This window comes from Petromyzon marinus, chromosome 16, assembly GCF_048934315.1.
Source record: "Petromyzon marinus isolate PM22_M1 ecotype Great Lakes invasive population chromosome 16, UKy_Petmar_22M1.pri1.0, whole genome shotgun sequence".
Taxonomy (NCBI): domain Eukaryota; kingdom Metazoa; phylum Chordata; class Hyperoartia; order Petromyzontiformes; family Petromyzontidae; genus Petromyzon; species Petromyzon marinus.
Window position 1 is genome coordinate 15489974 of NC_133682.1, and position 13493 is coordinate 15503466.

The 13493-nt window shown below is 42.9% G+C and overlaps 1 protein-coding gene across 4 annotated transcripts in view; it reads right to left on the bottom strand.

Moving 5' to 3' along the window:
- Positions 1-8877: 8877 nt before the first annotated feature.
- DIS3L2 (DIS3 like 3'-5' exoribonuclease 2) overlaps positions 8878-13493 on the bottom strand; it is an 85811-nt gene continuing 81195 nt past the window's right edge. For all 4 annotated transcript variants that reach the window (XM_076067553.1, XM_032955053.2, XM_032955052.2 and 1 more), the window contains one exon: positions 8878-10204. In XM_076067553.1, coding sequence (XP_075923668.1) covers positions 10106-10204 — 99 coding nt within the window. In that variant the 3' untranslated portion in view covers positions 8878-10105. The remainder of the gene's footprint in view (positions 10205-13493) is intronic.

A 13493-nucleotide genomic window follows, 5' to 3' on the forward strand; every position in this document is an offset into this window, starting at 1 on the left:
GGTGAGGTACAAGAGTGTGGGAACGACAGAGGAATAGCATTGATGAGTCACACCATGAAACTTTGGGAAAGGATCATACAAAGGAGACTGAGGAAGCTGGTGGATATTGGCAAGAGCCAGTTTGGATTCAGACAGGGAAGGCCAACAATGGATGCAATCTTTGCACTGAGAGTATTGATGGAGAAGTTAAGAGAAGAAACGGGACCTGAATATGGTGTTTATTCATCTAGAGAAAGCGTACGACAGGGTGCCGAGAGCTCATCTGGTGGTGTATGAGAAGAAGAGGTATTCCTGAGGTATATGTCCAGCTGATCCAGGATATGTATGAAGGAGGGATAATGCAAGTGCAAAGCAGCTGTGGAGTGTCGGAGAGCTTTAAATTCAAAGCGGGAGTGAAGCAAAGATCCGCCCTGAGCCCCTTCCTTTTCATCCTGGTGCTGGACACACTTACGAGGGATATATATATTCAGAGCCCCCGTGGTGTATGCTGTTTGCAGACAACATAGTGCTATGCAGTGAAAGCAGAGGGCTAGTGGAAGATGATTTGAAGATCTGGGTGCAAAATATTGAAGGGAATGGGTTGAGGATCAGTCGGACAAAGACCGAGTATATGGTGGCAAATTTCAGTGGAAATAATGCAGGAGGATTGCAAATTTGAAGTGACCAGTTAATGAAGAGGAACGAGTTTAAGTACCTGGGTGCAACGACGTGGTGCTGATGGATCAACAGAAGGAGAGATGAGCACAGGAACAATGGCTGGATGGCTGAAATGCCGAGAGATGACCGGTGTGGTGTGCGATAAGAGGGTCCTATTTTGGTTGAAGGGAAAAGATGGTGGTGAGGCCGGTGCTTTTGTATGGGGCCGAGTGCTGGGGCACAAGAAAGAGGGAGGACCAAGCGATGTCAGTCACAGAGATGAGGATGTTGCGATGGATGGTGGGGTTAACAAGGAAGGACAGGGTGAGAAATTAAGAAGTGAGAGGAAGACTCAAGGTGGTAGAAATCACAGAGAAGATGAGAGAGAAAAGGCGTGTGGCTTGGTCATGTGGAGAGACAACAGGAACATTATGTGGGTCAGAAGGTGCAAGTGATGCAAGTGGAAGGAAAGAGATCAAGAGGAAGGCAGAAAAAGAGGTGGGGCGATGTGGTACGATCGGACCATGGTGGCCCGAAGAGCGGAAAGAGAGATGGCACAGGACAGGGCAGCGTGGAGAAGGTTGGCAAGGACAGGGGACCCCACATGAGTCGGACAAACGCATGGAAGACGAAGAGACCCAGGAAATTCACACTCGAGTCCAAGGACTCTTTTTATCAGGAGGATCCTGCTCCATGTGGGATGTTGGCCAACACCAGTAGCATTCATGTTGTTTTGGGTTAGAACGTGTTATTTATAAATGTGTCATAACCCTCCACCACCCGACACGGCCAAACAGTAAAAAATGTGTCACGTTTACAAAGGACAAATAGTTCACTACTTTAGCCCACCGGTGTGTTGAAGAGTGAATCAACATCATTTAAAATTTGAGTATGACGTTTCGCTGGTAATTACATCCAGCATCATCGGGCAATTCGCCAGAATGGTAAAGCCCTCACTTGCTCCCGGTCTTAAACAGAGCAGCAGACAGAGCAGCAGGGTGACGTCATCATTTAACTCATTCAGGTGCAGTGATTTGAGGCAGGGGGGGGGGGGGGTATTGTAATTATATAATCGATTGGTAATCAGTCAATGGTTATTAGTAATGAGTTGTAGTTAGTAATTAGTTGTAATGTTATTGTGATTATATGCTACGTTAGTAATCCGTTAATTAGTATGTGTTTCCCCTATAAGGAATTGTAGTATGTATTATTTAATAATACGCTTCCAAGCCGCACTAAGCCTGTAGCTGTCAGAGCGATTAAAGCTATTTCTATTTCTCTCAATTTCAATGGATTCTCTAATTAGTCTTTGCCAGTAATAATTAGTTTTACACAACACTTCAACGTTATTAAAATCAATTAAGTGTCCTTGTTGACAAACATGTTCTGCTACTGCCGACAGTTGTTTGAGATAATTTAATTTCTTTGGTGTTCTTTTAGTCTTATGCTGATGTTACGTCCCGTCTGTCCAATATAGTACATGCCACATAAACAGTTAATCCGATATACACCTTCTGTTGATAATTTAGGTAATTCATCTTTAGTACAAGATACTAGGTTTTGAATTTTGTGTACTGTACCAAATCTTACTGTAATGTTTTGCTTTTGCAAAACACGGGCTAATTTGTCAGTTACTCCTGAGATATATGGAATTTTAATTGTTTTAATAATCTGATCGCTTTCAGCAGTGTTGCTTTGCCATCGTGATTTGGCATTCAGTGCTGTTAATTTGAGTATTATTGTAGCCATTCTGTTGTAATGCTTCTTTAACGTGTTTGATCTTTCTCACTAGACTTTCACCATCTGACACTGATTTAGCCCGATGTATGAGCGTCTTGATAAGGGAGGATTTCTGAGCTGGATGATGATGCGAATCTGCATTCAGATAGGCATCAGTGTGCGTTTGCTTTCTCTTGCCCAACCAGAGAAGGGAACACTCTGGATCACTGTTACACTACAGTCAGTAGAGCCTACCACGCCGTCCCCCGAGCAGCACTAGGACACTCTGACCATGCCATGGTCCACCTGATTCCTGCATACAGGCAGAAACTAAAACTCTGTAAACCTGCTGTGAGGACATCTAAACAGTGGACCAGTGAGGCTGTGGAAGATTTGCGGGCGTGCTTAGACTGTACTGACTGGGATATGTTCACGACTGCTACCAATAGTCTGGATGAACTCACAGAGGCTGTGACGTCCTACATCAGCTTCTGTGAGGACTGCTGTATCCCAACACGTACCAGGGTGAACTTTAACAACAATAAGCCCTGGTTCTCAGCAAAGCTCAGAAGGTTGAGGTTGGAGAAGGAGGAAGCGTTTAGGAGTGGAGATAGAGACAGTTTCAAGGAGTCGAAGAACAGGTTTAGCAAAGCGGTGAGAGAGGCTAAACGACTGTACTCAGAGAGACTAAAACACCAGTTCTCTACAAATGACGCTGCTTCTGTCTGGAGAGGGCTCAGGCAGATCACCAACTACAAACCCAGAGCCCCCCACACCACTAACGACTCCCGCCTAGCCAACGACCTGAACGAGTTCTACTGTAGATTTGAAAGACAATTGGACTGTCCTGAACCACCCCTTCCAACCCAAGAGGCCCCATCCCCCACCAATACTACAGAGACGACTATCTCCTTTCAGGAGGGAGAAGTTAATAGACTTTTCAAGAGGCAGAATCCACGCAAAGCAGCCGGGCCGGACTCTGTCTCTCCAGCCACCCTCAGGCACTGCGCTGACCAGCTGTCTCCGGTGTTCACCAACATCTTTAACACCTCCCTGGAGACATGCCATGTACCAGCCTGTCTCAAGTCCTCCACCATCATCCCTGTGCCCAAAAAGCTAAGGCCAACAGGACTAAATGATTACAGACCGGTCGCCCTTACATCTGTGGTAATGAAGTCTTTTGAGCGCCTGGTCCTGGCACACCTCAAAGCCATCACAGACCCTCTCCTGGACCCCCTTCAGTTTGCCTACAGAGCCAACAGGTCTGTGGACGATGCAGTTAACATGGCCCTCCACTTCACCCTACAGCATCTGGACGCCCCAGCATCCTACGCCAGGATCCTGTTTGTGGACTTCAGCTCTGCCTTCAACACCATCATCCCTGCCCTGCTTCAGGACAAGCTCTTCCAGCTGAACGTGCCATACACCACCTGTAAATGGATCACAGACTTCCTGTCTGACAGGAAGCAGTGCGTTAAGCTGGGAACACAAGTCTCTGGCTCCAGGTCCATCAGCACCGGAACTCCTCAGGGCTGCGTCCTTTCCCCTCTGCTCTTCTCCCTGTATACCAACAGCTGCACCTCCAATCATCTGTCCGTCAAACTATTGAAGTTTGCGGATGACACCACCCTCATTGGGCTGATCTCTGGTGGGGATGAGTCTGACTATAGGTGGGAAGCTGACAATCTGGTGACCTGGTGTAGCCAGAACAACTTAGAGCTAAATGCTCTAAAGACAGTTGAGATGGTTGTGGACTTCAGGAAGAATACAGCACCACTCACCCCCATCACCCTGTTAGACTCCCCAGTAAAAATTGTAGAGTCCTTCCGCTTCCTGGGCACTATTCTCTCCCGGGACCTCAAGTGGGAATTGAACATCAGCTCCCTCACCAAGAAAGCTCAACAGAGGATGTACTTTCTACGGCAGCTGAAGAAATTCAACCTGCCAAAGACAATGATGGTGCAATTCTATACAGCGATCATTGAATCCATCCTCACCTCCTCCATAACCGTCTGGTACGCTGCTGCCACTGCCAAGGACAAGAGCAGACTGCAGCGTATCATCCACACTGCTGAGAAGGTAATTGCCTGCAATCTACCGACCCTCGAGGACCTGCACACGACAAGGTCTATGAGGCGAGCGAGGAAGATTATGGCCGATTTCTCCCACCCTGGACACTCTCTGTTTCAGCTACTCCCCTCCGGCAGAAGGCTTCGGTCCATCAGGACCAAAACCTCACGCCATAAAAACAGTTTCTTCCCATCTGCTGCTGGCCTGTTAAACAAGGCCAAGGGCTAACACTGTTTTTAACATTTGATCTACATAACGACACGTTGCTGATATTAACTATGTTTCCCTATTTGTATTTTTAAATTATATCTTAAAGCTATTTTATATTCGATATTTATTTAATTTTATATACTTCAGCCCCTTAGTGTTAGACTTTTAACCCTTATTATAGTAAGACTTGTTTAAAACTTATTTAAGATTTTAGATTCCTATATGTTGAATGTATGCACCATCCTGCCAAAGTAAATTCCGTGTCGGTGTGAACTTACATGGCGAATAAAACCCTTTCTGATTCTGATTCAACACTCCGGTGGGCTAAAGTAGTGAACTATTTGTCCTTTGTAAACGTGACACATTTTTTACTGTTTGGCCGTGTCGGGTGGTGGAGGGTTACGACACATTTATAAATAACGCGATCTAACTCAAAAAAACCTTTGTTATGAATATTGGTCGTGAAACCCTACGTGTTAAACCAGTAGCATTGTGTTTAGCTTTGGGAGGAAACCGGATAACTCTGAGGAAGCCCATGCAGATCGGAGGAAGAACATGCAAACTCCACACTGAAAGGCACCCGAGTTAGGAATCAAACCCAGAGACTTTTTGCTTTAAGGCGCAAGTGCTACCACTTTGTCACACTGCCATGAGATGTTTACCGCTGAGCTCTTCTCGGATGTTGGTTCAAACTTTATGATTGCAAAACTCTGATGTCGTGTTTAACCCGTCTGAATTTTTACTTTCACGTGATTGTTTTGTGGTTTGACGCCTCGGCCATTTGGCAAACTGTGTTAGGGTGCTGTTTGCAGGAATGATACTGTTATTGTAAAATGCAGTTGAAACTTCATTGTTAATTTCTGTAATAAAAACTGTTTTTATAAATTCTGTATTAACTTTGTGAAAGTATTGTTATGTATTACCTAGTGCCGGGGATTGGGTGCCATTCCAGACCTTAATTACAGCGAGTGATCCCATCTGGACTGCATAAAGGGTTCAATTGTATAGAATTAAATTGCATGCAATGTACAATTGCCTACCACCAGGAATTTGTCACACACCGCAAATTCCAAGGCAATGCAGTGTCTATGGCCAAGAAGCTTCCCAATTAATGAAAACTCTCTCTAACGCCCTTATTTCTGGCACTCATTGTAGGTGGCGAGGGTTTTGCTAAGCGTACTCAGCAAGGTCCTGGGTTCAATTCCCGACTTGGGCACCTGTGTGGAGTTTGTATGCCACACCGTTCCGTATTGGTTACCTTCAGGTTTTTCGGTTTCCTCCCATAGTTAGTCATGCCAGACAGACCGCCTGTGCCACACGCCTGTCACTGTACCGGATTCAACGTAAACATATGAGTCACATAGGCACCAGTCCGAGCGACTGCGAGGTGCAAAAACGGGGCTGCTTCACCGCACCTTACTTACTGGAGAGAGATCAAAGCTCACTGCTCTTATCTCAATAACAATAATTAAGCTTGCTGATGTCATCTACTCTTACATTTTTTTCCTATGCGAGAATCACCCTGCGTCTATCGTCCATGCTGCCGTACGCGACTCAAGGTCCCCGAAGTCCACCAGAGCAGACGTCCCTACTGGGATTTCTCGCCCAGCACCACGGCCCCCAGCATGAAGACCCAGCCAAGAGCTCGAAGCCCCAACGACACCGCATCACGTTCTGCATCTTCCTATCCTGACTTTTCAGATTAAGATGAGTGACATGACACATTCTTCCGTTCATCCACATTAAATTTGTGGATAGCATGATTACAACTCATCATCTAAATAATTTTATTATCCACCAAGTACTCCCACCTCATCATGGACTGGTTTCACTGGCCACATGCACACTGCAATTGTAAAACCTCTTCTAAATAAAATAGGCGGAGACTTAGCCTCTAAACGACCACTGCTGTTACTTTAAAACCAGCATGTGCTAACATAATAATGATGCAAACACTATTTCAGAACATGATGCATCTAAACAGGCCTGAACAGGGCTGTTTCATTACCACAATCGCATTAAAACCACACCTCCCCCAGTGTCTGCGTTAAAAGGTGTGGCAGGAAATCTTTGATTATTTATTTGTGTTTATACATTTTCTTTTCACTCCTACTGCACTGCAGCATTTCAATAAAAAAGACTGCGACAGGAATCTTTCAAACGTATTGACGTGTTTACATCAAATGGTGTATTTTTGCCCTGTGTATTGAATGAAATCGAGCTTGACCATCTGATTGGAAGCACGTCTTGGTAGAGCCTTTAGAACTTCACGCGATGCAGCCGTTGTCAATCCACTGCTGAACAAACCCTCCTACGACATCACTTTCATGATACGATATAAAATGTCACAATTTGACGATTGCGAAATTGGTTGTATAATTTTGCCTTACCGTGTCACATTTTTATTGAGTTATGTTTGTGCTTCGAATTCTGCAGGAAAAGCTTTGTTATAAAAATTGCAGCTCCCTCAACATGAGCCCTGTACCATTAGCACTGCCACCTCCCAAACTTGAAATACACATGCTGTCGTTTTACGTGAGGTGACTATTATCATAATTGACTATTATTTACTCAGATTTGTTTTACCAAAATACTAATTTAACGTGTACCAGCATTTTCTTTACATATACAAATTTTAACTTGAATTATTATTTCATACACATTTTGTCAGGAAATAACATATTTTGTAAATTAAATGAGCAATGATAGTTGTGATATGACGATGTTTAACAATTTACGTTGCTCGCAAATCTTTTACCGCAAGGTTTATATCGTAGCATCGCCATCTTGCGGGAATCCTACGTGTCAAGTCATGGGGTTGTTGACCATACATCCCTAGATTGGTCACTGCAGTTTAGTGAAAGGGGCATCACAGCCTTTTCTGATATCACTCACCACTCATGTGGGAGGTGACGTAGGGAAAGAGGAGAGAGGTAGAGGGAGGTGAGGGAGATGAGAGAGGAAGGAGATGAGGGAGATAAGAGGGAGGAAGAAACGGAGAGGACAGCGGCAGGGAGAGAATGAAAGGACATGAAACAAAGCGGAGGGAGAACAAAATGGAAAGAGGATGGGGAGGGATCATGACAGGCAGTGAGAAAGAGCGGATTAAGGAGTGGCAAGAATAAGCTGGGAAAGGGCGATGTGGAAATAAGGAGAATGAGGATGGGGGGTAATAGGGTGGAGGGAAGTGAGTGAAGATAAGGTGAACAATGTTTCTATCATAAGTGTTTTTTCATGACTAGGAGGCGCCGCATGGAATATTAACCCTCAGCCACGTTTGGGTTTGTGGGTAGTCATTTTGGGGATAACAAGATGGTATGAATTTGCTTATCCAAGTGCATTCACTTTAGCGTGGGTGAGGAGTTTCTCTGAACTACTCTCACACTTGGAAGTGTCACGATATGAACGCATTTCTCAATGTATAATATTGTACATTATATTTCTTGTTTAAAAATCTGAAGAATTGTACACAAAACCATCATTGTCAATGTTGTTTGAAAACCAATGTATGTTGGCAGAGGAACGGTGCAAATACTATTTCAAAACATTCTGGTTCTACGTGCCTGAACAAGCAGGTACCACTTACTCTGAATTAAACTACCTCCTTTAGGCACGTCTGCAAAGGTGTGGCAGCAAATATATGGTTATTTATTTGTATTAATTTTCATTTGTTGTTTATACTGCAGTGTAGCATTTCAAAAAGAGACGGGGACATAGATAATGTAAACGTCTTATTTTCACACCTAAAGATTCAGTCAACCTGCATATTTGTCGAAATAAAACTTGCCCTGAATTACTATTGATTTAATGTCTGGCTGACACCAAATGTTGATAATGACTTTTAAAATAAATAGTTTGTTTTATCCTGAAGTTGATAAAAATGCTCCCATTATCACGTACGACATGAAAAAAGTTCAACTTACATATTTCTCAAACTAAGCTACCTTTACAAATATACAGAAAACATTAATATGGAAGTGATACTAGATTAAGATAAAGTGAACTGGTATCATTAGAAACTGTTTAAATTTCAAAAATGTCTGTAACATTCAGTTCTTGAGATGCAGATGCATCATTTACATGCTATTTAAGCCCAAATTATAATTCTAACAATTATCATCTTCCAAAACCGTGGCCGATACGCGATTGATTCACTGCGCGGTGAAAGTTCCACACGAAAATGTCTTCGGACATGACCTTGATACCACGATTAACGAGAATTCAGAAAAATAACCCTAAAAATCAGACAATGCATTGTTTTAATCTTAATTTAACGCACAGAATGTCGTAGAATTTAACATCAAGATAATACACACGCCTCATTCACAATATTACTTCATAAAACTGGAAAACTAAAAATAACACATTGCATGAAGTATAAATGTTTTAAAATGACCGTAATTAAGCAACTAAAACTCAAAGGCAAAGAGCCACCGTGTACATTATCTGTATGTTCTCAATTATGATTGCAGCACATGTCCACATAGTGCCAAACAGATTATTTCATGGTATTCTAGTACATTGGAATACTGTTGAAATAATGTACAACTCTGAAATACACATGACAGAGGTAAAAATTATGAAAAGGCTGCCAATGATTCTTGGAAATGGCACGACATGCATAGCAAAGCTGACTTTTTTACATTAACACCACACACAGAAAACTGCTCTCATCTATGGGTTCAAGCGGTGACCTGTTTTTCCTCTGTATTCACGGTGCACAACAGCAACCTATTTCATAATAAGGAATTCACAAATATCAACAATAACAATTGTATATATTTTTTTTAACCAGATATACCTATATTCACTTATTTTTAATTACTCTGAGCACCTATTCAACAAAAATACCATGTATAAGGCTGAAGGAGGTCCTTGGAACAAATACTTACCTAATATAACCTAAAAGTGATTCATCAAAAACATTTCTAAAATGTAAAAAAAAAAATACACATCTCAGCACTAAAATATAAAATGTTACCTTATTGTTTGTTCACGAGAAGCCTTTGTCTAAAATTATTTTCCGTTTTACATTTGAATTATTGTTACCATTAGGCAAGTTAATGAGTCCCCATAATGTAAAGGTAACAGCCCTCTCAATATAACCTATTAATTATACAGATGGGTTATGTTTAATGGGCCCTGACGTGTGTAAGTAGGGACTCCACATGTGTTTTCAGAGGCAGACTTTGCATCAGTACACATTGATGACAGTAGTGTATTGATGAGACCTAATGAGGATGAAACCGGTTTGCATGTGTCCTTATTTCACTGCTCTCTGGTGAGATGGCCATATTTTTTCAACTCTTTCAGTTGGTGGTCTAAATGACAAAATGGTCGTGCTTTCAGTTATTTTTGAGCTGGTAATCTGGACAAGGCTGATGAGTTTTGTATGCGCAATGCACATGTGGGCTGTGAGCCGAATTACTAATGTGTTTGCGACCTGTTTTTTTTTTCTGCAGTGCAGGGCTCACTCCACTTCGTGTGGGCATCTAATTGTCGCCGAGTACTTCAGAGGAACTTTGTCTGCAGTTAACACTGCATCGACCAGGGTGAAGATTGTTATTTCCTGAAAAAGAGAAAACAGTTATTGTAACATTTTACATGATCCTTACAGTGAGGGAAAAAGTATTTGATCCCCTGCTGATTTTGTACGTTTGCCCACTGACAAAGAAATGATCAGTCTATAATTTTAATGGTAGGTTTATTTGAACAGTGAGAGACAGAATAACAACAAAAAAATCCAGAAAAACGCATGTCAAAAATGTTATGAATTGATTTGCATTGTAAGGAGGGAAATAAGTATTTGACCCCTCTACTTGATGGCAAAACCCTTGTTGGCAATCACAGAGGTCAGACGTTTCTTGCAGTTGGCCACCAGGTTTGCACACATCTCAGGAGGGATTTTGTCCCACTCCTCTTTGCAGATCTTCTTAAAGTCATTAAGGTTTCGAGGCTGACGTTTGGCAACTCGAACCTTCAGCTCCCTCCACATATTTTCTATGGGATTAAGGTCTGGAGACTGGCTAGGCCACTCCAGGACCTTAATGTGCTTCTTCTTGAGCTACTCCTTTGTTGCCTTGGCCGTGTGTTTTGGGTCATTGTCTCTGGCTGAGGGAAGGAGGTTCTCACCCAAGATTTGACGGTACATGGCCCCATGCATCATCCCTTTGATGCGGTGAAGTTGTCCTGTCCCCTTAGCAGAAAAAACACCCCCAAAGCATGTTTCCACCTCCATGTTTGACGGTGGGGTTGGTGTTCTTGGGGTCATAGGCAGCATTCCTCCTCCTCCAAACAGGGCGAGTTGAGTTGATGCCAAAGAGCTCCATTTTGGTCTCATCTGACCACAACACTTTCACCCAGTTGTCCTCTGAATCATTCAGAAGTTCATTGGCAAACTTCAGACGGGCATGTATATGTGCTTTCTTGAGCAGGGGGACATTGCGGGCGCTGCAGGATTTCAGTCCTTCATGGCGTAGTGTGTTACCAATTGTTTTCTTGGTGACTATGGTCCCAGCTGCCTTGAGATCATTGACAAGATCCTCCCGTTTAGTTCTGGGCTGATTCCTCACCGTTCTCATGATCATTGCAACTCCACGAGGTGAGATCTTGCATGGAGCCCCAGGCCGAGGGAGATTGAGTTATTTTGTGTTTCTTCCATTTGCGAATAATCGCACCAACTGTTGTCACCTTCTCAACAAGCTGCTGGCAATGGTCTTGTAGCCCATTCCAGCCTTGTGTAGGTCTACAATCTTGTCCCTGAAATCCTTGGAGAGCTCTTTGGTCTTGGCCATGGTGGAGAGTTTGGAATCTGATTGATTGATTGCTTCTGTGGACAGGTGTATTTTATACAGGTAAGAAGCTGAGATTAGGAGCACTCCATTTAAGAGTGTGCTCCTAATCTCAGCTCGTTACCTGTATAAAAGACATCTGGGAGCCAGAAATCTTTCTGATTGAGAGGGGGTCAAATACTTATTTCCCTCATTACAATGCAAATCAATTTATAACATTTTTGACATGCGTTTTTCTGGATTTTGTTGTTATTCTGTCTCTCACTGTTCAAATAAACCTACCATTAAAATTATAGACTGCTCATTTCTTTGTCAGTGGGCAAACATACAAAATCAGCAGGGGATCAAATACTTTTTTCCCTCACTGTACATGTTCATCTTATTTTAGGTTTTGGACATCAGATCATGGACAGGTTTCATTACCCAAATAGAATTCAACCTGTTAATAATTACATTTATCCCGATGACGCACAACGTAACGCCTGTGTAATTTTTTTTTTAGTGAGGACCTTGAGGTGACAAGATCTGAAATCGCTGCAACCCTCAAAAGTGCTAATAAACCAGGCAGCAACATCAGTAAGGAGGAGCACTTTGAGTTATCTCCATTAAAAAAGAGGGAAGATATCGTCATCCTCTTAGCCGACAAGGGTAATGCCACGGCCATCATGGACAAAACCGTGTACAATAACAAAATTCAGGACCTATTTAATGATGGGAGCTACACAAAATTAAAAGAGATCCCACCAACTGTCTAGTTACAAAAACTAATTGAACAGACCAAACGGTTTTCCTTAAAACCTTCTGCTGCTACACCACCCAGACGATATGGCTTACCAAAAAGTCCATAAAGAAGGTACACCCCTTCGTCCCATCGTCTCCACCATTGGCTCACCCACCTACAAACTGGCCCGATATCTGTCTGAGACCTTGCAGGCATTTACTGGTAAGACCACCTCTTCTGTTCTTAACTCAGCTCACCTGGTATCGTCAATTAAAGACATCTCACTCTCTCCAGGTGATTTGCTTGTTAGTTTTGATGTAGTTTCTTTATTCACCAAAGTTCCTGTGCCCGATACCATTGCAATAATTGAAGATTTGGTCCAACAAGGACTGAATGCTGATGTACCAGCCCTGGTGAGACACTGCCTCACCAATACATACTTCACCTGGAATGGAACATTCTACAAACAAACTAAAGGCACCCCAATGGGTTCTCCCTTATCTCCGGTTGTGGCCAACATTTGGAAAAATTTGAGACGGACGCCATCCAGGCATCTACTCTATGCCCGTCCTTGTGTAAGAGGTATGTGGATGACACGTTTGTCATCTGCCTACATGGCCGACCGGCTCTGAAACAATTCCTCAACCACATCAATTCCATACACCCAGCAATCAAATTCACCATGGCAATAGAAAAGGATGGCATGCTACCTTTCTTGGATGTCTTAATGAAAAAGAGACCAGATGGCTCAATGAGCCACTCTGTCTACAGGAAAGTAACCCATACTGATGCCTACCTAAAACCTGATTCCCACCACCATCCATCTCAGAAGAATTGCCTCATCAAAACTCTACACCATAGAGTTCAATGTATCTCCGACCATGAACACCTGATCAGTGAACTCAAAACATGTACACCAAGCTCTCAAGGCGAACGGATATTCTGACTACACAATCTGTAAAGCCATCACCCTAACCGTGAGGAAGCAGCCATCTGAAGATCCAATCAAAACCATCACCTTGCCTTACATAGCAGGGATAACCAAAAATATTTACAAACTCTTGAACAAACACAAGATCCAGGTCCGATTAAACACAGTGCATAAAATTCGTAACCTGATCCCATCTGTGAAGGACAAGATTCCTGACATGCAATATCCCGGCGTCTACAAACTAAGCTGTATCTGCGGCAGCAGTTACATTGGGGAAACTAAACGACATGTCTCAGAACGTGTTCGTGAACATAAGGCAGATCTGAAACATGGCAGGACCGATACTTCTGCCGTGGCTGATCATTACTTTAATGAGACTGGCTCACATGAAATTGATTTCTCTAAGACGATGGTA